The sequence below is a fragment of the Aythya ferina genome, assembly GCF_964211825.1.
Source record: "Aythya ferina genome assembly, chromosome: 25".
NCBI classification, from domain to species: domain Eukaryota; kingdom Metazoa; phylum Chordata; class Aves; order Anseriformes; family Anatidae; genus Aythya; species Aythya ferina.
In genome coordinates, this window is record NC_140323.1 from 6,625,795 (window position 1) to 6,651,793 (window position 25,999).

Genomic DNA, 25,999 nt, shown 5'->3' on the forward strand with positions numbered 1-25,999 from the left:
CCAGTACACCTTGCCAATCAGACAAAGAAAAGCACTGAACTTATCTGCATTACTCATACACACATCACATTACTCACAACACATCTGAAGTGTTGAATGGCCAGAGTCCATGCTAGATCATTCCTGCCTTTTACTCCCATGAAAACTGAAGATGCAGTTGATTTTCTTTTCACCAACACAGCTCTGGGGCTCTAGACCAAGGAAGCAGAGAAGTCAAAGATAGCGTTTTTGACAACATTGCCAGTCTTTCTGGTACATGCCCAGCACTCTGTGCCCCATATCCACCTTGCTCTGGAGGACTGCACACAGCCAAGGTGTTTTCTCCTTTCTTCCAGAAGGCAGATGGTGGTAGGAAACACTCTGCCTGCTAAGGTGGGAGGTGAGTTTGTTTTCCACATCACTGGGACTCATGCCAAACTGCTGCAAGTAATCCCACAAACCAAACTATGTGGTATGTTGGCCAGTCCTGAGCTCATCCAAAGACCATTTTGCTGAATCCCACAACAGAGGCTGTAACCTAGTTCTGAAAGGTCCTAACGAAGATGTAACCACTGGTGCTGATGGAGGTTGTTTGCCTTCCTTAGATATGAACACAGCAATCCATTTAGACTCTGCAATTCATCAGGATGCCAAAAGTTACCCATTATGAGTGAGACTCCCTCCAGGTCATCCTGTGTGGGCTGGATGGAAAAGAAATTGTGACAGTTTTGATTGCTCAAGGAACAGAGGTCAAGTTTGATTTGCAAATCTGAGATTAAGTTCTTTCCACATCATTCTGCAAGCTCTGAAACTTTGTAGATTTAGCTGTGTTCCTCCCCATCTGGCAAAGAGAACACAAGACAGTGTCACACACAGACTTGAGGGCTGAGTTTTCAGAGCTGCATTTTCAGGAATGAACTGTTGCTGAGAGCTGGCCCTCTAAAATAAGTATTAGCAAATGTTCCCACCTCCAGCAGTTCTGACAATGACACCAACAGACAGATCTTCAGCACCCATTTGGCAGAGCCCTTCTGGAACCATGTACATTTTCTACAGAGTTCTTTACAAAACTCCCCTTTTCCAACACAGAAACTATACAGATTCCTAATTGCAGCCAAGTTTGACCACAGATAGTGTAACACAAATCCATCTCTTTCCTCTTTATCGATGCAAAAATGCCTTGGAGAAATAATATCAGTATGCCTTTGCTAATTGATGGTGTTGTGTTGGCTTTGACCCATCAGTTGATTGGCCATCCTCAATTGCTATTTCCTATAAGCAGTATTTTTCTGTTTGTTTATCTTCCCTGGCCTTGTTTTTACTCACCCACCACCCCAAGCCCCCTCTCTATCCACAGAGTAGGATTTATTGCTTCTGTTTGAGTAGCAGCACAACACAGAACAATGTAGAGCCTATGCAAACAAGTGCTGCTGTTTTCTTTTGCTTTTCCATTATTCCTTATTGGTAAATCAATGCATTGGAGAACAAATAAAAATCAAAAGATTTAGGACCCAAATCGCAATCCTGAACAATATAATAGAGGATGACAATAAGTTCGATTTAGAAGTTAAGCAACAAGTGCCCCTTGAAAGCAAATTAAATGTTTAATCCTGTGATGCATACTTCAAATTGTTTCTGGCTGGTAAAGATGTTTTGTCTCTCTGCAAGTGGCAGAAGTTTAGGTGCCTGTATCACTTAACACACAGGAGAGATCTGAGGTGATTGTGTAAGCTGCTTCAGGTTGGAACCATCTTTATTTTCTGTGTGGACAGCACTTAGTACAGTGGATTGATCCCTCAAGACACTCTGATGACAAAATGTGACACAAGCAAGAGCTAATGTAAATGCAAGTTCATACAGTTTGAGTATACAGGACACCAGAACCACAGACACCTGAACCAGTACTCAGGATCCCGTGTGATGGACACAACTTCACAAGCTCAGTGTGGCACCTGAACATAATCTACCATTACCTGCTTACAGTAAGGTTGAGCTCAGGGGAGTAGGCAGTGTCTGGAAAACTGAAGCTATCAGTACATTACAAAGATCACTCCAGAAAATGTAAAGCACTTTGGAGAAGACACCCACCCACCATCCTCTTGGAGAGCCTTTGCCGGTGCTTGATCCTCCCATTTGCGGTGATCACAGTTGGTTTGTTGTCCACAGCTCTCCCAGAGCTCCTGCTGAGCCTGGAGGGCAGAGGGAACAGGTGAAGTTGTTGAGCGAGCCTTGTCCTTGGGCTGCCTGGAGCATCCACAGCAAATGCAGATAACAACAGTGCCTGGGAAGCATCTGCATGCAGTGGGGTGTGCACTGCTGATGTGCAGGGATAGACAGATGGGTTGATTACACAGGGAGAAATGGACTCTAATTGTATCCAGATTGACCAGCTGTAGGATTTCTTCTTCAGCCATGAAGGACAGAAAGCTTTTGCCTGCTTCTTTAACAGATCTCTGTTCATTAGCCCTTTTCCTCTGCTCTAGGAACCACATCTAAGATAATCTCATAGGCCCAGGGGCCGATCCTGGCTGTCAGCTCCAGCATAGCCAGCCTTATGTTTCTGTACCTGGGGAGCTCATTGCAGGACTCTTCCTCCACTGCCTCTTTGAAGAGCAGGGAAGAATTCAGGTCAAACAAGAGCAAGCTGTGCAACAAAGATTGTGTTGGGGATCAGTACAACATATGCCACCATGTCCTCCACTGAGATGCAGCCAGGGTGATGTCCAGTGTGTGAATGGCACATATCCAGTGAAGCCGCACATATCCAGTGAAGCCAGGGAATAAAGGTGTTTTAGTAGACTTAAAACATCAGAAGTAATCCCCTAGCAGGCTGCCTGATGACTTGTCAGACTGAACTGGGTGACAATGTTGGAGAATTTAACTGCAATCTTATTTCTGTGGGATTGAAGCTTCTTAGAATCATAGAATCATAGAATATCCCAAGTTGGAAGGGACCCATAAGGATCATCAAGTCCAACTCCTGGCACCGCACAGGTCTACCCAAAAGTTTAGACCATGTGACTAAGTGCACAGTCCAAACACTTCTTAAATTCAGACAGGCTTGGTGCAGTGACTACTTCACTGGGGAGCCTGTTCCAGTGTGCAACCACCCTCTTGGTGAAGAACTTCTTCCTGATGTCCAGCCCTGATCTTGAGTGGTCAGGTTTCATAGCCTGCTTAACTTAGCAACACCACCTTGAAGAAAGGAGTAAAAATGTCCTTGACCCCTTTATCCTGGTCCCTCTGCATCCATCCCAGCTCTCTTCAACCACACTGGCATGCTCCCAAGGCAGCAGGGCTGCAGGGATGGTCTCCGGTGTCCTCCCTGTGGGTCAGTCAGGTCTCAGAAGCCTCAACTCAATCCTTCTCCCACAAACAGGAACCCTGGGAGCAGAGGCACAGATATTCAAGCTGTTTATCATGTTGTTATCAGCGCCTGCCTTCACTTTTGGTGGTGTGCATGAGTGTAGCCTGCTTGAAAAATGCTACAACCCAAGCTGTTGCTCTGAGTGGGGCTTTTGGGGACCCTCTATCCTTGCATGCTGTGGGTGACTCCATTCTTAGCCCTCAGACTTGTGTTGTCAAACTCAGTTCAAGCAAATCAGCCAGCTCCCAAGCCATCCTGGCTTTGTTCACAGGTATGACACAGAGTTTTCCTGTGACCTCTTCTCGGCAGAGCTGGTGCACAGTGCTGAGCAAGCCAAGACTGAAGGAAAGGAGAACCACTCCATGCATTCTTGGTGTAGATCCCAGAATCTCCCTGCCCATGGGAGATGCTTCAGGTCACCATACCTGGCACAAAAACATCAGCACAGGCCATCCTGCAAGTTTAAATTATAACCTAGAAATGCTGGCTGAGCAGTCAACCAAGTTGAATGTGGCCACAACTGCTGCACAGACCTCTTCAGCCAGGAGGAGGAGGAAGGAGGAAGCACAACGGGTGCTTGCAGGTGGGGAGAAACCTTCTGCCCTAACTCCCATGGGCAGGGGTTGCCCTGCAGGGCATGGACAGCTCTTTTGATCTATTCCTCTGTCCCTCAGCCCAGCAGCATAGTGACACTGATGTGCTGGCAGCAGCCACAGTACACAATAGCATGGTTGGGTGTGACTGGGGAAGATGCTCGTGAAGCTGCCACCCTGCTGCCTGGTACAGACCTCACCAAACCATGGGGTGTTACATACAGGGTGACTTTTCATTGTTATCATCACAATAATGTAATACTTACCTCTTAGTCTCCATAGACCTCACTTTATGCAGCATGCTGGACTTTGCTGGACTGCCTGTTCTCTTACATGTTTTGCAGCCGGCAATAACTCGTGAGTGATCTTATGGTGCCAAACCCTGCCTATCTCACCAGCTTTCCAACTGTAGACCCAGACAACACAACTCGTAAGCAGCCCTACAAAAACAAACCATTTGTCTCTCTTTGTCCTCCCAGACCTCACCTTTCACAGCAGCCAAGTAACATCAAAGAGAAACAGAAGCCATGAGCAACACCACAGTAACAACCCAGAACTACAGAAAAAGTGGAGGGAAAATAGGGAATGAAAAAGGTGACAGAGAGTAAAAACTGCAGCAAGGAAGATAAATGACATTGATTCTTCAAAGGACCAGATGTGGGGTGGTACTGGGGTGAATCAGCATCGAGTACCTCTGGGTAGTCTGTGTTCCCCCATGGTGCATGAAGCATCTTTCCCTTGGATGTGTTTCTACCAGGATCCCATTAGGCTTGTGCCCTATAGACCCATTGGAACAAGTTGGCAATTAGTGGAAAGGCTGAGGATGAAATCCACAAAGATCTAATTCAGTCTCCCTGCCTTTTACACCCTTTTTCTTCATCAGAAGTGGTCACTAGAGGGATGAAGCGGGTTGTGTGGCTGGTGCAACCTGGGGGATGATGGTCCCCAGAGGGCCGGCCTGTGCACAAACAGCACAGCACTGTCTGCAACTGCAGATCAGGCAATTTTCACCTGTGCAAGTTTTGCTGCAAGTTAAGAAAAATAATTAAAAATAAAAAAGGAGGAGGAGAAGAAGAAGAAGAAAAGGAAAGCACAGTCCAAACTCTGCTTTGGCCAAACCTAGCCCTTTTAAGGAAAGAAAATCTCCCAGAGCCACACAAACCTGGAGACCTGATCCTGCTCTCAGGAATGTCAATGTAAATCCAGAGCAGCTCTGCTGGCTGCTGGGGGGGAGGAGGGGGGTGTTACAGTAGCCAAGAGAGGCTTGAGCTTTGCAGAAAAGCTCCTGGTCTTCCCCCTGAGATGGCACAGAGCTCAAGCCAGAAGAGCTAGAGAGCAAGCTCCAGATTCAAAGGCAATAGTGGCAGAAAGATCCACCTCCCAGTTTCAAGTATTTGTCCTTTTTGCTGAGCCATGTTCTGGAAGCCTGAGCCCTATTTTTCTGCAAGCCATGTAGAGGAAAACAGCTGCATCCCTTGGCTGGATGGCTCGTACAGAGGTGCCAGATGTTTTGCTTAGGACACGTCAGAAGTGTCCTTCCTTAGTTCAGACTTTGTCTGCTCTAAGGCTGCCCACTGCAGTCACAGGAGGCACATCATCGGCTTTGGCAATTTTCTTTCTTTCTTACTTTTCTGTTCTTTTTTTTTTTTTTTTTTTTTTTTTTTTTTTTTTTTTTTTTTTTGGTAGCAGCCCTCTGCCAGCATCTCCCACTGAAGATACAGAGATTGTGGACAAAGAGAAGAGAAGGAAAGAAAGGTCTGCTTCTACCCCAGCCCCTATTTATGTAAATAACATGCAAGGAGAAAGCTGTACTGATGAGCAAAAAAGTGTTCCTGTCTCATTAGCATTAAAGGTCTGGTTGTAAACTGTTGTGTAAGTGAGCTCCACTGCAGTTGTCATCCTGAAACATTTTGGGGCCAGATCCCAAGAATGACTGACTGCCCTGAGCTTCTGCTAATAGCAATGTGGGCGTTTCAACTCCCAAACCAACTGCTGTGCATCATGAGAGCCATGGACACAGAAGAAGCGGCATCACAAATGAGATCTGCAGGCAGGAGCCACAACACTGGTCTGCAACTCTTAGAGGCATTGTGGGGCTGCACTCACCCCAAGAGGTGTTTAGTAGCTGCTTTCAAAACCCCTGTCAGCATCTTCCTACATCTGCTCTGGCCTATTGCATGCTTTGCCTTAGAGACACACTATGGCTGTGCCAAATGACAACTGAATGGGAAGTTTCAGAACTGAAACCAAGCATCCCAGCGTCCAAACCCCAATGCACAGGGCCACAAAGATTGCTGCTAGGCCCACAAGACATCCAACACCCAGAGAAGCATCTCTAGGAGGTGCGTGGTAACTGAGACAATCTTGGAGATGTCCCCTGGAGCATGGCTGGAACAGCAGCTCATTGAGGCAAAGCTGAATTCAAAGGCTTTGCTGTAGAGCTGCATGTCACTTGCTGAAAGAGAGGTTTTTTTTTTTTTTTTTTTTTTTTTTTTTGACAAGGGAGGAGAAGGAGGAAACCAGGAGCAAGGAAGGAGGAGGAAAAATTTGGTGAAAGAGGAGGGATGGTTTCCATGGCTCCCAAGCACCTGTGTAGTGTGTAGCAGCTGGGGAGGAGGCAGGGGAACCCTGACCTGCAAACAAGCTGCTTTTGTTGCATCCCAAATGGGCCTAAATTACGTTTGACAGAAAAAGGGCAGATTCACAGTCACTATGCACAAGCCCCCAAGCTCAGGCAGACCTGGAGAGCTTTGCTGCAGCAGTGCAGAACCTTTCTGGGCAACCAAGGAGAGGTACAAAGCCCCGTGAGGGTGGATGTGGCCAAGCAAATTGCCCTCTCCAACCACCCCGTGCCTTTGCCAAGCAGCTCCTTCCCAAGGGTGCCCAGCTGAAGCCATCTCCAAAGCCTGAAGGCCACCATCACTGCATGACAAACAGCCTCCCTGCAGAGAACACTGGAGCACTTCTTCATCCACCTTTGCCCGCTGGAGCCAGTGGAGCCTCACACCCCACTCCTGGGTTTGCCCTGGCCGTGCACCCAAACCAGCGCACTGTGCCAGTAGAAAAACAACAAGCTGGCTGCTAAAGGGTTAGCACTGACAAAACCAGATTGCAGGGGTTCCCTCATTCCCAGATCACTCCTGGTTTAATTCACCACTCACATGAAAAAAATAAAAAAATCATCTCCTCTGCCCCAGCCTGGGCACCCACCTGGCTCTTTCTTCCTGTGCCAATTGCCTGCCTGGTGTGGCCAGCACAAAACACCCATGCCTGCTGGGGCTCAGTGCACAGGCTCCTACCACATTTGCTATGGCTGCCATGTTGAATTGCAAATCCGACATGATTCAACATATTTCCGCCCACACCCCCCCAGTGGTTTGGAAGCACAAAGCATTCACGTGACAACACCCAGCTCTGAGTGGCTCTTGGGGATGCCAGTGTCCCAGGCAGTAGGGTTAGGGTGGCAGGAAAAAACACCTCGAGTCCTGCTCCAAGCACTGCCCATAGGTGGATGCATGTCTGCTATACATCCTTCTCTCTAGATCAATTTAATAGTCAGTTGTTTTAGCACCAAAGGCTGGGGGACTCAAATTAAAGGGGTTTTGCGAGAAGGTAGGTTAACAGCAACAACAAAGCAACTGAGTGACTGGAGGAATGTAGTGTTATTTCAAATCAAAGGCAAAAGAACACCAACCAACCAACCAACCAAAAAAAAAAAAAAAAAACCAAAAGCAAAGCAAACCAAAAACAAATCAAAAGTGAGGTTCGATTTCATACCAAGGCAGAAAGAGAGACGCACCGTGGAAGAGAGTGGTTTTGTTGTGGAGTGGCTGCTGGATTTAGCTCCGCTTATCCGGACAATCATCGGGGAAGGATCCTTTTCCAAGAAAGGCCAGTTTGAGTGAGATAGCTTTTATTTTTATTATTATTATTTTTTCCTCTTCTCTGGCTTGCTCTCTCCCCTTTACTTCTCCTCTCAGCTCAACGCCAAGAAATGGGCGGTGCCTGGATGCCAGGCTCCATCCGAACGAGACACCAATGCCCAGGCTGGCACAAAGGCAAACTGGCAGGAATTCCTGCACTTGGCGCCACACACCCACTCGCCCACCACTCCGAAAAATTGCTGCTGACACTGCCCACCCTGAAAAATTGCCCTGTTTGATTTCAAAATGCCCCAAGGGGCACAAGGATGAAAAAAAAAAAAAAAAAAAAAAAGCTAAGACCTTCCTTCATGTCGATGCAGGTTAAACAAAAGGCCTGGAGATGTGGATATAATTCTTCCTCCTCACCCCCTCCCCCGCTGATCCTATCCTCCCGCCTCATGCTCTCTATCACCAGCTCCCTTACCCACCGACCCACATCCACACAGGGCACCCTTCTGCCCAGGTTTGGCATGATGGAAGGCAATGGGTGCTTGAACAGGGACTCGAACACCCAACGTCAGAGAGACCCAGTGCAGGAGAAAAAATAAAATAGCAAAAAAAGAGAAAATAAAATAGAAAACAACCCACCCACTACAGAGGAGGCTTGGGAGCAGTTGCCTTCAGGAGGGCAGACTGTGGGTAGTTTGGGTTGCGGGGGGTATTTTGTGCCTTTTTTTGCTGCAGTGAGCACATGGGTTGTGCTGATTATAAAAAGGGAGTCACAGTGGGTCGGCGAAGGCAGTGGGGAGGGGGGTACAGACGGGTTGGTGGCGCTACTGGGGAGATGCCAAAAACACAAAACAAAACATGCTTTCATTTTGCCTGCATTAGCCTGGTGGGAGAGGGGCAAGCGGTGGATGCACACTGCTGAGCAGCCACTGTGCTCCCCAGTGGGCCTGCAGCTCCAGCCCTCCGCGGCTGCCTCGCCTGTGTCCCCGCGCCCTCCTGGCTGGGCACGCCTGCCAAGTCCGTCTTGGCACGGCTCCCTCAGCTGCTCCGAACAAAGCCGTCACCCATCCCTGAGCAGGCGCTGACAGTAAGCAAAGTGACAGGCACATCTTCTGCATGTTAATCCAAACGGCAAGAAGGCAAGTGAGCAGTGCCAGATCCCCTGCACAACCACCCCCGGCCTGTACACCCCACCCTTGGCACCCATCAGCCTTGTGCAAGGCTGGTGAGGCCCCCGGGTGTGCCAAAGCCTCCCTTCGGCATGTTTAAATCAAAACAAACGGCCGAGCCACCCCAGTCGGCGGGCAAACGAGGCCACTCAGCTTCCGCGGTACCTGTTCCTGCTGTCTTCATCTTGCCTTGGACGTGTGACAAGAGCCAACTCGCCTCTGGTGGGCTCTCCGAGCTGCGGGTCTGTAACCCTTTGCAGGAAGTTGGCACCGATCCCAGGTAGGACTCGACTCCCACATTGCTTCCCCTGCTGCTGCCGCCGCCACTCCCGTCCCTCCCTTCACTCCCCCACCCATCCTGCCCCCAAGGCCCAACGCACCCCCAGACCCGTGCGCCCCACTCGCCTCTTCCGCGTCGTGCCGGGTGCCCACGGGGCTGCTGTCCAAGACACGCATGCACGCCCACTCTTGCACACATACCCTTTAAGGATGACCTGGGCAACACTGAGAACAACAACTTCCTGCTCCGGCTCCCTAAAATGCCTGTTTCCATGCGGTGCGCTGAGACGGGGGGGAGCTGGGAGGAGGTTTGGGGGTTTGTCGTCATTGAATCATGCTTTTTTTTGTGACTATGTATTTTTTTGCCCAGCAGCCTGGACCCAACATGAGGAGAAGGGGGGGAAGAAATCAAATGGGAAGAGAATAGCTTCACATCGGCAGGACAATGCATGGGAAACGGGGAGATTAGCGTAGCTCTCAAAATCCATCTTGCCCGCCCTGTTTCTGAACCATTCGCCCCTGCGCCTCGTCTTTTTAATATTCCCAGCTCCTGAATTATTCCAGTCCATGAGCGGGAGGGAGCACACAGTGCAGAGTCCCTCGGAGCTGCCAAGAGCATTGCAACAGAAAAGAAAGAAAGCGCTAGAGGGAGAGCGAGGCAGAATCCTCACAATTGAGCAGTGAGAAGAGCAAAGAGAAATTAACATCCAATTAGTGCCATGTTTGACGAGGGAGACAGAGGCGGCTGTTGTTTTATTGCCCTTTTCTTTTCAAGCACATCTGACAGGCAGCAAGAAAGGCACCCCTGCTCAAAGTGACGTCATCACATATATGTATTTTTCCTTTTCCCCTGTCTTTCCTCTTCCAAGTTTCACAGCAAGGTCTCTGCAAATTGGCCAGGGCAATTTGGGACTTTCTCACATTGGAGCTGCTGGCTCCCCCCTCTACTTCTGGTCTCCTTTCCCCCTCCCCAGCACCGGCTCTGGAAAACAAACACACCAACCCAGCCCAAAGTCTTTGTTCTTACAAAAAAAGAAAAAAAAATCAGATAAACCCAGAGGGAGCCCAGAGGAGGTTTCTCGGCATGCATGGCTGAGTGTGTGCGTATGTCCGTCTCTCTTGTGTTCCTCTTCCGAGACAGCTCGCTTGGCTTGTAAAACTTTGTGGCATGTGACACTGCTCCCAGCCTCCTTTGGCAGTGTGACAAGAACCACACTGCTGGATTGGAGAGCGCAGGCGGCTTTTAAGGAAGAAACTGAATTCACCAAGATTAGAGAATTAGGACGTTTTAATCAAGGGACTGCAAGGGGCTGCCAGTGGGTGGCTGGGAGGGACGGCACCCATGCAAGTTGCTGCATGGATGGCAGTGCCATCACCCCACTGTGGGGCCATATTGGGGGGAGAAGAGCTGAATCAAAACTAGGAGAGACTTTAACAATCTCAGCTCGCCAAGTGCCCCTCCTCCCCCTGGGGCGGGGGGGGGGGAGGGCACGGCACCGTGTAAGCAGGGTGGGAGGAAGGCACGTGGATCCAGGCAGCTGCAGAAAAAGGCATCTTGTCTGCCCCAGCAAGCCTTTGCCACTGCTGCCAGCTCCAGGCCTCTTCCTCTGAGACCCAGGTTCTCCTCACAGGGGATGAAACACAGCTGCGGACCTTGCATACAGGAGGGAATGGGGTGGTTTGGCTGGCCCAGTCCATGGATTTTCCCTAAAAAGGCTCTGCACAAAGCAAAAGGAAGTGTGGAAAGCAGTTCCACACCTCAGGACAGCCAAGGTTCCACATGCAGTTCCCCTCCTCTTCAAAGCTTCCAGCCATGGATGGAGACACCATGAACAGCCTGGCAGGCCAGGCCACAGCTCCAGAGATTACCTGCTCTCTTACCTAGGACTCCATTTGTGCTGTTTGTAGTGTTTTCTCCTCACCGCGTGCTGGAATTGCCCATGTTACAACCTTTGCCTGCTCCAACTCCCCCTCTGCACCCTGAGCAGGACCTGGTTCCATGTTCTCTGTAACCTCCTGCTTTGGGCGAAGGCCCTGCCAGTGCTACCCTGCTCCTCCCTGTCCCCGTGCCAACCAGAGCTGAGCTAAGACAGGGAACAAGTCAGGGGCCACCATGCCACTTGAACCTGGACTAGGTCTGAGTTCACATAGTGAGCCTTTCCTGGCAGGACTGAGAAGCACCAGCTGGCTCTGCCAGGGTTATTACTATTTTTTAAAAAATAATTATTTGCCTACATGGAGCTGGCAGCCCCTTTATTGACTCACACAGGGGTGAAGGGCACTGTACAGCCATTAGGAGAGGCGTGCTTGGCTGCTCTCTTTCTGGCTCCACAGTGGGAAGAGCAATACTTTGGTGGGAGCTTTGTCTTAACAGAACAGTCTTTATGAGAGCAGGAGAGCTCTGGAGGGGGCAAGGGAAGAAGGGAGGTAAAATCATTGCAGTTGGTCTGAACTAAGCTGCGGCACCCCTGGCTTAACTAGCACCTCACTGCTTCGCAAAGCCTGCAAGACCCATGCATCCAGGCCCCAAGGAGAGTTAGGGCAGCTTTGACCTGAGTTTCTCTCTCCCAGCTGTGATCCCTGCTTCCCTTCTCCCTTTGACACCTGGGAGCAGATGAGGGCAAAGTCCCATCAATCTCTGCTTTCCACTGTTGGCTGATAAACTGCAAAGGCACAGAAGCGCTGTAACCTGCACCCATCCCCTTTCTGTGTCAATATTTAAAACAGGTTCGTTTCCTGGCTAGATAGGGGAGTGCCAGGACAAGTGCCCGACTCCATCCTGGGTGCTGGACCTAAGCTTCCTTCCATGCCAGTTCATTTATTCTTCTGACTGCAGGTTTCACCCCTGAGCCCCTCTCCTGTAGAAGCAAGGCCCCAGTCCCTGTGAGCTCTGCTGCAGTGGCAATGGCTGCCGGGCTGGGTACCCACCAACAGGGCAGCAGTTAAAGGTGGGTGCGAGTGCCCAGCCAGAGCTTTCTCATTGCCTGCTCCTGGTACAGGCACTGTCCCTGTGGTGGGATACCTCAAATGAAGCAAAGGACAAGAAAAACTAGGGTTAGAAAGAGGAAGTAAGGAAACATTTAATCATTGTATGAATGACAGCCCTTGCTCCAAGGTAAGCCCGAGGATCTACATTGTGCTACCATGGGCCTTTGAAACCTGGTTTTCATTTAATTGACGAAAAGCTTACCAAGTAAGAATTGTGTGTCCTGCAAAGGTTGTGGGGCTCAGTGAACTGAGCTGGAATAGCAGGCTGGCTCTAGTGCAGATTTAGGTGAACTAGTTAATGGAAATCGTACTTTTCAATGCAGTGACTGCAACCAGGCTGTGTAGAAGGTGTAGGAGCCTTTTACACGTTTTAGAGGTATATCATCAGCAGATGGTGGCCTTAAGTTTGAGGATAAAGGCACATGTTCCTGAGCAGGTGTTGTGTGATCTAGGAGATGCAGTGCCCAATGGTACAATAGTCAAGAAACCAACTAATGCATTAAGATAGGAAGGTGAGGCCCCATTAAACAACACAGGGGAGGACAGAGGGGCTGAGCCCACCTGATGAGCTCAGACCAGGAGCAAAGGATTTTTGTACCTTCCAGAAATGCTCAGGGACAATTTTAACTACAAACACCTGCTTTATCAGGTTTCAAGTAGCCATGACAGCTATACAGTGAAGAGCCACAAAGATGATTCAGGGAGTGGAGCATATTCTTTATGAGGAAAGGCTGGGAGAGTTGGGTCTCTTTAGCTTGGAAGACACTGAGGGATGACCTCGTTAATGTTTATAAAAATGGAAAGGGTGAGTGTCAGGAGGACATAGCCAGGTTCTTCTTGGTGACAGCCAATGATAGGACAAGGGGCAATGGGTGCAAGCTGGAACACAGAAACACTGCTTAAATATGAGACAAAACTTTGTCATAGTGAGGGTGACAGAACACCAGAACAGGCTGCCCAGGGGGATTGTGGAGTCTCCTTCTCTGGAGACATTCAGACCCAGCTGGACACATTCCTGTATGACTTGATCTAGGTGTTCGTGCTCTGGAAGGGGGATTGGACTAGATGATCTTTCAAGGTCCCTTCCAATCCCTAACATTCTGTGATTCTGGGAAGACCACTGCTTTCTCCACCCTTGGTCCGGGTGCACCCAATGCAGTTTGCTCAGCCTAGAATTGCTGACCTTCCATGGAGCTGAGAAATATCAGCGGCAATCTGAGTTAGCAACAGCTGTTTCAGCCCCTACTTTTGGGGGGAGGGGAGAGGATTGGTTATCTTAACTGGAAGCCTTTCCCAAGTGAGGGATCCTACTGTACAGAAGAAATCAACACTTCTAAAAAAAAAAAAAAAAAAAAAAAAAAAAGAATCAATCAAGAAGAGATGTTTTATAGCTGTATTTTGGAGTATAGTTAAATATTCTTTGAGATAATCTCTGATGTTAGGAGATACGGCCATGCATTGAGTATTGTTAACGTAACACAAGCTGTACATGAGGAAGGGAGGACAGACAGGACTGAATCCACAACACCAAAGGGAGCTAGTTTGGGGACTGCAGGTCCCACATGCACTGGTGCTGGCCCTTCCTCCTGCAGACCTCAGCTTTGAAATGTGGATCAAGCCCCTCTGATAGAAGAAAATGCCCATGCAACAGCAGCACACAGGAGTTTTCTCAGGGCCCCAGAAACCTCTTCCCAGGGAGTGCACTAACACACTGAACTGTGCAAAAGACTGCTTCATGGGGAGTTGGAGTTGGGGAAATCTACCTGGCTATGGTAACACCACAGACTGGTTAAAAAGTAATCCCCCCCCAACAAAACCTCTGAAAGGGGAGCTGAGAATGAATCTTGTGCTGCTGTCACAGGTAAACTCTATATGCAAAGATATGCAAAGGCAAGCCCTGCATGTGAGGAGGCCATGACCCCTGACTCCTTGCAAACTTTTGTCCAGCCCGAGGTTTACTCCTTCACTCCACAGTAAAAAGGCAAACACATTTGCAGCACCAGGCCAATGCCACACAGCAACCCGGTGCTATTACATGGCTCTGTGTCCACCAGAGGCATGGTGATGCTCAGGTTTGGCAGGAGTCCTGCCAGCTGGGAGATGTGTCCTAAATGTGCCCTACCCAAAGCAGTCAACATGTACAGTGAACATCCCTCCCCCAGTGCCTTCTCCGTTTTCAAGTTCTGCCACTGTCCTTGAGATAAGTCATACCCGTCTCTTAAGGACTGCATTGCTCTTTGTAGTGGGGCTGTTTCTCTCTTCTGTTTTGATATTACTTCCCTTTCAGGGGTACTACCTAGTGTTCAGATACCCTCAAAACCTTAAGTATGGGTTTCAGGGTTGACCTTGCCCAGTGTAAGCTACCTGCCAAACAAATAATTGCCCTCTCCAGAAGAGATGAGACAGGAGGCTGGCTGTGCTGTTGTTGCTTTCTCAGCAAGGCAGTCTTTGATCTCTTGCGGCTTCTCAGCTCAGGCAGAAAAAAAAGCAGTCTTTTGTCCCAGCATCTCAGGCTTATTTAGTACCTGGGCATTTTCTGGTTTCCCAGACTTCCTCAGTGACTCCAGACTCACAGCCCAGACCAAAGAAACAACTCTTCTATGCGCCCTGGTCAAGGCAGCCATGAGGACGGGACTTTGATCAAGCTGGAGCCTGAAGCCAGATCTCTGCAGGTCAACTTGTTGCAGGCCTTGCTGAAGAGTGTCTTGTTCTGGCACAACAGCCTTTGGATCATAAAGAACAAATATATATATATATATATATATGGAAAAATCTTAGGGTCTTTTGAGGAATCCAGGTTCATTGCCTCTCCCTGCAAGCTGGAGTCAGTCAATGGGGAAGCAGGCTGCTTGCATGGGTGCTCTGCGGAATACCAGGCTGGAGCCACGGAACAGCTGCCCCTGAGGAGGAGAGCACTGGGGTTAGGGCAGCCAAGCTGCAGTATTGCCTCACTGCTAGATTAGCAGGGACGGAGTTGTGCCTGCTGCACAGCTGCAAACCCTTAGCACCCTGGTTGCTAAGAAGGAGAAAGTGGGCCTTCAGCCTCATGAGCACTGAGGTCAGGTACTTCCAGCAAGGATGGCTGATGGAGAGGGGCAGAGCCATGGGGCTTTACTGTGTGCAATGCCTTTGCTAAAAGATTGCAGGCTGCAAGCTCAGGTAACACAGGCACACTAATTACTGTCACACCTGGTACCAGAGCCATAACTGGAGGGATGGAGATAGTTACCGAGCACATAAAGGGTGCAGCACAGGTACTCATTGGGCAGTGCCAGAGCCCTCAGGAAAGAGCAGAGGGAGTCCAAAGCCTTGTGTGTACTCCACTCCCTCACCTGGGCACTGAGATACCTCCAGCAATGGATCCAGGACGTGAACACGGGAGCGTAGGGAGGCAGGCCAGCACGCAACCTGCATGGCAAAGAGAAATAGCCAAGATGGTCTATACAGATGTAATGTTATCCAGACAGAGTTAAATAAGCAGCGATAAGTGTAAATGAGTACACAGAAAAAGTGTCTGCACTGGGCTGAAGACCAGATCACCAGCTTGTTACTTATACAGCAGCAGATCATGTAACTTATGGTCCCCCTGCCATCCAGCAGGACCTAGACAGGCTGGAGAGTTGCACAGGGAGAAATTTAATAAAATATAACGAGGGCAAGTGTAGAGTCCTGCATCTGGGCAAGAACAGCTTCAGACACCAGTATAAGTTGGGGACTGCCCTGCTGGAGAGAACAGTAGGTGAAAGGGACCTGGGGGTCCTGGCAGAAAGCAGGATGACCATGAGCCAGCACTGTGCCCTTGTGGCCCAGAAGGCCAATGGCATGCTGGGATGTATCAGAAGGGCTGTGGTTAGTAGGTCAAAAGAGGTTCTCCTCCCCCCTCTACTCTGCCCTGGTGAGACCACATCTAGAATACTGTGTCCAGGTCTGGGCCCCTCAGTTCAAAAAAGACAGGGAACTGCTTGAGAGAGTCCAGTGCAGAACCACAAAAATGATTAAGGGAGTGGAGCATCTCCCTTATGAGGAAAGACTGGGAGAGTTGGGTATCTTTAGCTTGGAGGAGACTGAGGGGTGATCTCATTAATGTTTATAAATATGGAAAGGGTGAGTGTCAGGAGGACATAGCCAGGCTCTTCTCAGTGACATCTAATGATATGACAAGGGGCAATGGGTGCAATCTGGAACACAGGAACACTGCTTAAATATGAGACAAAACTTCGTCATAGTGAGGGTGACAGAACACCAGAACAGGCTGCCCAGGGGGGTTGTGGAGTCTCCTTCTCTGGAGACATTCAGACCCAGCTGGACACATTCCTGTATGACTTGATCTGGGTGTTCGTGCTCTGGAAGGGGGATTGGACTAGATGATCTTCAAGGTCCCTTCCAATCCCTAACATTTTGTGATTCTGTAATTTAATACCCCTGGAGTGTACAAACAAGGTGTGTTACCTGGACACATTAAGAGTGCAGGACTATAGGCTGTATCTATACCTTCAAGAAGGAGCAGATATCAAGACAGCATTATTCCAGTGCGTCAGATCCAGTCCCATTTCCATAAGCACACATATAGGAAGACACAAGCAGCAGTGGAATTGGGAAAGCAAGCTGGGTGAAGGAGGTATTTCTGTCTGGTCCTGCCTCACCTGTTCCTGTCTCCCCTTGCTGCATTAAGAGTTTTGTTTTCCGTCGTGCTGCTCCCTGGAGTCAGCATCCTCTCTTTGATCCCTTCTGCCTCTGGTCTAGTTTAGATCAGGCTGCACTACCAGAACTCTCCCTGTTCCTCTACATTTGTATTTTTATCCTGCTGTTGTCTGTGCCCTCTGATCTAAAATTTTAAGTAATCTGAGACAGGAAACCATATAGTTTATGGTTCTGTATAAAAGCTTTACAATCATTAGCAAAGGCTTCAGACAACTAGGGGCTGAAAGGAAGGGATGGAGTTAGATCTCAGTGTGAGACATACCCACAGTTGTTCACTGCCATGAGGTCTCCCACGAGAAGGAATGGGTATGTCAGCATGCTCATAGCAATCTGAAAGCAAAAAAAAAAAAAGGTAGCATCTCTACATGATCATGCCAAAAACAGTAGTTCTACCTTTTGTGTATTAACAAAGTTATCCTGGATACAAAATACAGACTTCAAACGCACCTGCCTTTGTCCTCAGACCATGAACTCTCACCCCACAGATAGAAGGAAGCAAAGCAATGACATGGCAGTTGCCTACATACCCCCATCACAAATTTAGTGTAGCTCCGGATCACTGATGCCTGGCTGAACTGTAAAGAGAAACAAAAGCATTGTGGAGGAGGCAGATGCCACCAAGCTGTCCCCATCGCTATAAGACATCTCTGTGAGCCTGAGATGGTGTGCCTGGGGCATAGGAACAAGACAGAAAGCAATGGGGTAGCCACACCACATCCCTGCTGAGACTCAGGGAAGACATTTGCTATCAAACCTGAACCTCAAACTGCAGCTAGAACAGTGCCCTGATTAGACATGGCATATATTAGCACTTATACAGGGCTTTATCTGAAACTCACTATTTGTATTAGATTAGTCTCCCCTCCCCATTAACTCCTTACAACTCCGAGTGCTCCGTATGGACCCCCAAGCCCTCCATCAGGCACTTCCACTCACATTATCGTCCACTGCGTAGGTGTTGATGAAGTGAGCCAAGAGATTGCAGCACCAGAGGAAGATGACATCCCCCACAATGTGAGGGACTACACCACTGCAATGGCAAAAATATAGGCATGAGGTGCAGAAGGGTCCAAGTGCTGCCTTTGGAGCCCTCCTTTCCTCTACCAGCATGAAGGAACCCTGCTCCCCAGAATGCATCTTTATTTAGGGAGAAGGGGAGACTTAAGGGAAGAGCTCTCATGGCCTTCAGAAGTGGTGGTTTGTGCTGCTAGCTGCTCCAGCCAGGGGATGCTAATGACTAGGAAGTTTTGGATCTCTTGTTGGGGTATGACTCAGCCAAGTCCCCTTGTTTTACTCCAAATACCTTCTCAGCCCAGCTACTGCTCTGAAACCCATGCAAGACACAGATGGAGCAGGTTCCCGTTAAGTTCATTTTGCAGATGCTCTTCTGGATAAAGAATTAGAAGGTCACCTCTGATGACCATCTCCCTCTCCTTTTAGAAATTAAAATGGGAGGGGAAGGGGGGGGGCTTCCTACCAAGTCTGCTCTAGTGCAAAGTGGGATTAACTGGGGGCAGCACCTTAGCCCCTCTGATCTTCCTAGTCTCCAAGTCCAGGCTGGCACCCTGCTGCCACCTGGGAGCACAGAGACAGGGGTTGACTTGCTGCTTTGGCTTATCCCTCTCAAAACCCAGTACTGAGATCCCAGTAGCACAAGCACCCCCAGCTTCTGGCACTAAAACAATAATGAAGCATTTCTGAGCATTTCTCCAGTTTGTCAGAGCCTCAGCAGCATCTGCTCTGCCAGCATACTCACCAAACCTCAGGCCTCCTGCTTTGGCTTTGCAGTTGTTACACTGCAAAAGGATCCAGGTGTGTTTTAAACCTGTGTTTCACCAGATGTATTAAGACAGTTCTCCTCAAAATAAGTCTAATATGGGCTTATTAGAGATTTTGGGGCAGGGTATTAATTTTGTTTCCTGCTCTGACTGCTGTAGCAGCAGAACAGCAATTGGGACAGCATGCTCTGAACCAGCTTGCTCCATCTGCTTGGTTTTTACAGTTTTTGGAGACAACCTGTGTATTGTCAAGGCCCAGGCAGCTCTGGAGATGCAGCCAAGGTCTTGGGGCCAGGCACAGCACACACGTTCAACAGAAGATCTGCTGACTTAAAAGACTTGATACCTGACAGCAACAGGCAGGACAAAGAAATCAAAGCTGTCTGGTCCCAGGGATTGTCTGCTTTGCATTCAGCCTTTGTAACAACAACAACAAAAAAATAAAAATCCCTCATCTAACTCAAAGTAAAGTCTTAAGAAGATTCCTGAAGTACCACTGATATAACAGAGGCTTAAGCAACTCCAGAAACAGAAGGCTGGTCCAGGATTGTGCCATGCCAGGCTTGCAAGTAAAGCCTCACCCATCTGTTGATACAGGATCAGACCACTTGTTCCATTTGCAATAAGGATCATACCCCTCTCTATCCCCAGTTATGCAAGTAATGATGAATGTTGGGTCTGTGCTTAAAGGATGGCAGGAGACCAGGGGTCTGAGATGTCCAAGGACATTTGGATGAGGAGCAAATTCTTAGAAGACCGCAAGTCTTCTCAGAAAAGCTCAGAGCAGAAGACCAGTGAGGAAACCTGTATGATGTACAGTGCTGTGACCTACTTGCTTCATGCAATCCAGCAGGAGTAACCCCAGTGTGGGGAGGGGTAGGACAAGCCATATTTGAACTGACCATGTACAGCAATTTCAGTGCCCATTTCAGAGGCCATAGAGCATCATTCTTATCTGCTGGCTGCAGGAAACTGCTAAGATATCAGGGGAATTAAGAAGTCCTCTCATTGAAATGTCTTCTTCTCCAGCTGGTCATGCACCCAGAATGAGAATGTGCCGATATTATGCTATGACTATGTAGAGGTTGTCAGACCATGAGAAATAAGTGTTCCTCGATGATTTTAAGGGAATGGATGTGTTTGGATTTCATTAGAAGTGCTGAGAGCAGAACAGCAACAGTTTGGTCTTACAGATGTAGTTTGTGTTCCTCTTACTGTAGTGTGATTACCTAGCTGAGTTGTAGAGCACGTATAAATTCAGAGCACTCCTGAGATATTTTGGGTTATGTTAAAGCCTTTCTTGTTAACTGCTAAGTTTAATTAGGCTACCAAGTGTTTATTTTACATGGAGGAAGAGAACACAGCTGGCTCTTTTCACAGACTGCTTTCTAGGGAGTTGGAGGAAAGGGGAGCTCAGCAAGACCACATGGAACATCCTGGAGGAAGCTGTATTTAATGGAGATCTGGGGCTGCAGATCCTGAAGAATAGCAGTAGACCACAAAAAATATAGTGACACTTGATTGATAAGGTCTCTACAGACCTCTGGCCCTTTCCCCTTGGGGAAGAACAGAGTGAGACCCCCTGTGACTGCTCATCCTTTCCTGATGCATTTATATTTAATCAGGAAGCCCGTATTTTGTGATTCCAAAGCCATATATTTCAGGCCTGAAAGCCCCTCCTGAAATTTTGGAGCTGCCTTTACTATTATTGACATAATAAAGCAAGTTATGTCTCCACTGGGAACAGAAGTAGCAGGTAGTTTTGTTTTATATAGATGTGAGAAAAAGTCAAGAAGTGTTAATAAAGGGTTTAAAAAAAGGTGTCTGCTAGACTTTCACTTTAGTGATGCTGTCAATTCACCACATTTTGTAAGTACAGTCTGAGCTCCTTTAGGCAAGCTAGTCCGGGCAGCAACGCTGCCGCATTATGCGGTCCTGCTCCTGCTGTACAGACAAACCTGTAGCCAGAGCAAAGCACCTACTCATTACAAGCACCCATGGTGCTTTGCTGAGGAATGTGCAGGCCCTTATCCAGGCCCTGGCTTTTATTTCAACAAAGGGCCTCATTGTTGCACTTGATCTTGGTGCCTGTTGCACAAATGCTTTAAATGCTCCTTCACTGAAACACAAAGAAGTACAAGGGAAAAAGAAAGGTAAGAAAAAATACAGTTTTCCCCGGGCTCTGAAAATTTGATTGAAGATAAGGTCTGAAACAAACTTAATGGTCCAACTGGAGCTCTGTCAAAGCCACAGATTTAATCTGTGCTCTTGGGAGTGATGTGAAAATCCTGCAGTCAGACAAGGTTTCAGGGAAGAGGGAGCTCAGCACAACTCCTTTCAGTGAAGTTGGAATCATAACCAGGAGAACCACTGGCATCTTCTGACTACAGGAGACAGTATTTAAACAACTCACGTACACGAAGAATCCCAGAATCCCTTCTTCCTTAAATATCCTGACGATGGCACTGAACACACCGCTGCCAAGAAAGGAAAAGAACAAGCTTGCAGAGGTTTTTCCATCTCTGTCCTGCACAGCTTCATGTGGCCATAGAAGTGTCCCCCCTGCAAGTCACCCTGCCATCAATGTAGCAGGCAGCATCATTCTAATCCTCAACTCATGAAGAAGGGTAGTGTCTGTGCTCTGCCAATTTGCAGTAACTCCAGGACTCAACTTGCCAACATCTATGTTTAAATGCTGAAGCTAGAAGAGGTCTAATTGGCTTTGTGTGAGTGGGTAAGTGTGCCACAACCATGGCATGTAAAGTGCTTTGATTTGGCTGATTCTTCTGCTGCACCCCTGGGAGCTGGTGACAGCAGGCGTGTGTTAGCTGCACCAAAACACCCACTGGCACAAGGCTGAACTGAGAGGCATGTGAAGGGACAAAGTCCAGCCTTCCCACATCCCTTCACCCCATGCTTATCCAACCTCTATCCACAAGATTCACTTTTCAGTCTCCCAAACCTCCTGGATCACCATAATCCCCACTGTGTGGGAACATCGGGCATGCCTGACTCCAGGACTTGTGCTTCTGTGTGCCCACACTCTTCATTCAGAGCTGCAGCCATTCACCTGTATTTGACTTCCCGGCCTATGAACTGGACCATGCAGCGCATAGAGATCACTAGGAGAACAGAAACATAAGCTGACAAACAAATCAAGTTTGAGTTGTGATGGAGGTGAAGGAAAATGCAACCCGATCCTTCTGCCACCCCTCTTCTCCTCTCAAATCAGCTCCTCCCAGTGGTCCTCATTACTGCAAGGCTCATTAGAAAACAGTGCTTTCCCTTAGTTTCTAAGTGGAGGGAGGGATTTCTGGTCCCAACCCCAATGGGACCTCTGTGACAAGCTTTAAGACGAGTGAGAAGAGATCACCTGGGACCCACATCTGTTCTGTAGTTTGATACAAAGCCACTTCTAATAGAAAACCACATCAAGTAAACAGGATTTTGGAAGTGATCCTGAGCCAGGGAAGGGTTCCTCAATCTGGAGAGGACAGCCAGGCAGAAGGACAGAACTCACCATGCAGTGGATGTGACACGACCCGAGACACACACTGCATCATCATCTCGTGAGATGTCTGGGAAAGGGAGAAAACACCACAGCTGTGTGAAAAGCTCCACCTGTACAGATCAGGATCTTTCCCTTAGTGTAGGAAAGCCCACTTCAGGTCCCAGACCTGTTTTTAAGTATGTTTTTCACAGTAAACCTTTATTTCTATGAAATATCCCACATCTGGACACAATGGCTACTAAATACTTCAGTCTTTTTACCCAGAATTTCCCTCCAAGTAATTTCACCCAAAAGCCACAGTTTAAGCTTCCTTTGCTCTTCGAGCACATTCCCGGTGTGATCTCCCTAATCACTCATTAACATGCTATATCCATTTCTCACCTCTTTCACCACTTTCCTAAGGGAAGTCTTCATATCATCCTTGTTAGAAACATGCTCCATGTCCTCCAGCGGAAAGGCCTGAGCAGGAGAGAAGAAACATATGGCCAAAACTGATGGAGATGCTGACCCACAAGCCCGTGATTTCTGAGGACTGGAAGGAAACCTTCAGCAGTTGTGCTCTAAACTACAGTAGAAAAACAGACAAGGAGGAAGACAGGAGAAGGAAGGGTGGAAGGTAAAACAGAGGAAAACTACCATGAGACTGCTTGTAAAAGATAAAAGGCAAGTGACTGGTCAAATTCAATTGAGATTCTTTAGAGAGTAAGTTCTGGGGATATGGGCACTGTTTTCCTTCTGTCCTGGAGGACTACTTAGAGCCATCAGATGGTGGAGTGGAACAGGTACTTTAATCCTCCGTGTTCAGTCATGGCTGGGTACAAGCACATACAGGCTCTGTTGCTCTTCTACAGTAGCACTGTCTGCCCCAGCAAGATGATTTATGGAGAGAGAAGACGACCTTTACCTTCTTCACGTTTCCCCTGGTGACAGTCGATAAAGTGCTTGAGATGAGGCGAGGAGTAAGACCACGGAAGAGGCCTCTTTTCCCATCCACTTTCACAATGTGTCTGGCTGAGTAAGAAAAGACCAGGCTGCTGTCAGCTGGGATACAGCCAACCTGTGGAGAGTACCCTGCCCCACTTCAGCATTCAGCTGAAACCACGCTGGAGCTCTGGAAGTCACAGCAACTGCTCTGCAGTCCTGCCACAAATGTTTTATTATAAAGCTCTAAATAAATTTAATATAGGTTGCAAAGAAACCTTAACTATTCTTTGTCACATCTGTCTAAACTGGAAGGATGAGTGCATCCTTTGACTGTTTTGCTTACCTGAAAGGGCTACACGGCAGTCTGGACTGAACTAAGGTAGGGTGGGATAATCTCTCGTGTTGCGTGTTGTGACCTTCTCCCTCTGCCCTGCAGGGTCAGAGTCAGGGTAAATAAAGACCTTGCAAAGTCAGATTCTGCTCCTGCCCTGCCACCTTCTCCCAGGCAGGTTTACAGACAAAAAAAAAAAAAAGCCAAAGGAGCCAATATGTCCCTGGTATAACAGGATGGAATACAACCCACTGTGAGCTTGCAGGTACTGACTGTTCCTCCTCCCCATGTTCTGCTGTCCCGAGTGAAGGCAGTGCCCATCTCCCTCTTGCAGTGCTGTAAATCTATTTGGAAAATGCATCATCTTCCAAAGCACAGCATTGGAGCATTTCTAGCTCTGGGTGTCCCAGCTTGCAGTGTTTTTGTACTGCTCCTGCTCTTGGCTCTTCACCCTCACGTACTGCTGTCTGATTTGGGGATTGGCCCCATTTAACTCTCAGGGCTCACCTTCCCCAAAGTTCTGCACACCTGTGAAAGTAGCTCCTACTTTCAGGCAGTATTCACCTGCCTCTCCTGTGCTGCAGCCACAAAGAAAGAAATATATTACCTTCCCCTTTCATGGTATTTTTGTCCCTTTAGGGTTCCACCTACAATACAAATGAGCTGGGCAGAAGGCCAAGTTATTGCAGTGCTGTTCTGTAGCAAAGAAACACAATGCGCTATCTCTAATACATGCAAAACCCTCCACCAAACAAACCTACACCATACAAACCCCCACTGCACTCTCAGCTATGGAAGCAAGCCAGTGCAACATGCCATAGGAGGGGGATGCAGACTGGGCCACCACTTCCTTGTCCCTGCCTCATAACAACAGGTACATCTGATGGCTGTGCAACTGGTGGTAGCATATAATGTCTAACTGCAGCCTCAGAATGAGACCAAGGTGGTGCTGTGAAGGTGGAAGAGCAGCTGGAGGCTGGATCCAGCATTGCACTCAGCATGTGTGGGCTGGCCTGGAGGAACACTCACCATAGGTAAAGAAGCCAGGCAGGTACAGTACTTTCTTTCCCAGCACGTTTCTTCCAATGGTTGGTGGTAGTGGCTCATGCCCAACCTGCAGTAGAAACCCCATGAACAGGTTCCCAAAACAGTTCTGGCATTCCTGAACCTGACAGACCACATGGCCTTGATTCCATCTTCCTGAGCTGCTGAAGCGCCACGTCCCACTCAGTTACCATATGATACATGGGGGTCCTATGACATGGGCAGTCCCCTTCCTATTAAACAGGGTCTCTGGAGAACAGGGGTCCTCATCCCTCTCATTTTATAGCATTTACCATTACAGAGGGGTTCTCAGGATACTGTGGATCCTCAACCCCCCATTATACAGGAATGTCTCATCTTTTATTATATAGGAGTCCCCACTGCATAGGTATCCTCACCTGTCTCATTTTATACGGGTCCCCACCTGCTGTCATATAAAGGGGTCTCAGTTCCTCTCTTTTAAAGAAGTCCCCACTGCACATGTTGTCTTTGTCCCTCCATTATATATGATTTTCTATTTCCTGTCCTATAGAGTCCCTGTCACTGAAAGTATTCTCATCCTCCTAATATATAAGGCTCCCTGTTTTATAGGTACCCTCATCCTCCCAATTATATGTAGGCCCCCCACTCTGACATAGGGATCCCCATTAGAGAGGGTGCCATCCTCTGTTATACAGGTGGACCCTGGGCAATGGGGCCCCCTCATTACCCCATTATGCAGGTGCCGCTTTCCCCATTATCTAGGTTGATGTACACACAAGACGCCCTTATCTCCTCAGTCAAACAGGGATGCCCCTCCCCAGCCGTACAGAGGTCCGTTATAACCCTGGTACACGCGGGGTTTGCCCTCCCGTGGCACTCCCTGAGCGCCCCGCTCCCCTTCACACCGCGGTCCCCGTTGCACAGAGGCCTCGGCTGGGGCAGTACAGCACAGTCCCTCCTTACACGGGGTGTCCTCATCCCCCCGTACGCTGCGGTCCCCGTGTCGGGGGTCCCTCCTGCCCCGTTCAACCCCCGCTTACAGGGGGTCCCGGTGCGCGGGGCACCCCCTGCCCCGTCACACAGGGGGCCCGGCACCCCTCCACACACAGGCCCTCCTCGGACCCCCCCACGCGGGGGTTCGCCCCTCACCGCCCCGCAGCCGGCCCCGGACCTGGACGAGCAGCTTGACGTAGAGCAGCGGGTGGCTGGCAGCGGCGAGCCCGGCGCCCAGCACCACGAACAGGCCCTCGGCGCCCTCGGCCCGGCCCGGCCCCGGCCCCGCCCCGGGGCCGCCGCCAGGGGGCGTCAGCGCCTCCGAGGGCAGCGCCGCCGCGTCCGCCATGGCCCCGCCGCCACCGCGCCTGCGCCGCGCGGGCGCGTGAGGGGAGGGAGGAGGGGGAGCGCGCGGGCGGGACCATGGCGGGAGAGGCGGAGGGGGCGCGGGCGGGACCATGGGCGGGCTGGGGGGAGGCAACGCGGCG

General features: G+C 49.1%; 1 protein-coding gene across 16 annotated transcripts; it reads right to left on the reverse strand.

Annotated features, from left to right (window-relative positions):
- Positions 1–1,706: 1,706 nt before the first annotated feature.
- Positions 1,707–25,874, reverse strand: MTCH1 (mitochondrial carrier 1). Of its 16 annotated transcripts, none has more exons than XM_084498271.1 (15): positions 25,690–25,874; positions 24,522–24,606; positions 23,142–23,248; positions 22,619–22,696; positions 22,247–22,304; positions 21,797–21,869; positions 21,144–21,203; positions 17,885–17,978; positions 17,476–17,523; positions 17,211–17,278; positions 15,477–15,655; positions 9,386–15,147; positions 7,739–7,816; positions 4,206–4,379; positions 1,707–2,168 (listed from the first exon to the last, which is right to left on the reverse strand). In XM_084498271.1, the coding sequence occupies exons 1-12, from the start codon at positions 25,858–25,860 to the stop codon at positions 15,077–15,079; spliced, it is 1,092 nt and encodes a 363-aa protein (XP_084354397.1). In that variant the 5' UTR covers positions 25,861–25,874; the 3' UTR covers positions 1,707–2,168; positions 4,206–4,379; positions 7,739–7,816; positions 9,386–15,076. The 16 variants fall into 16 exon arrangements, with proteins under 16 accessions (XP_084354397.1, XP_084354408.1, XP_084354405.1 ...); XM_084498282.1 differs by having other exon boundaries at positions 1,707–3,363; XM_084498279.1 differs by having other exon boundaries at positions 1,707–3,771.
- Positions 25,875–25,999: the final 125 nt, after the last annotated feature.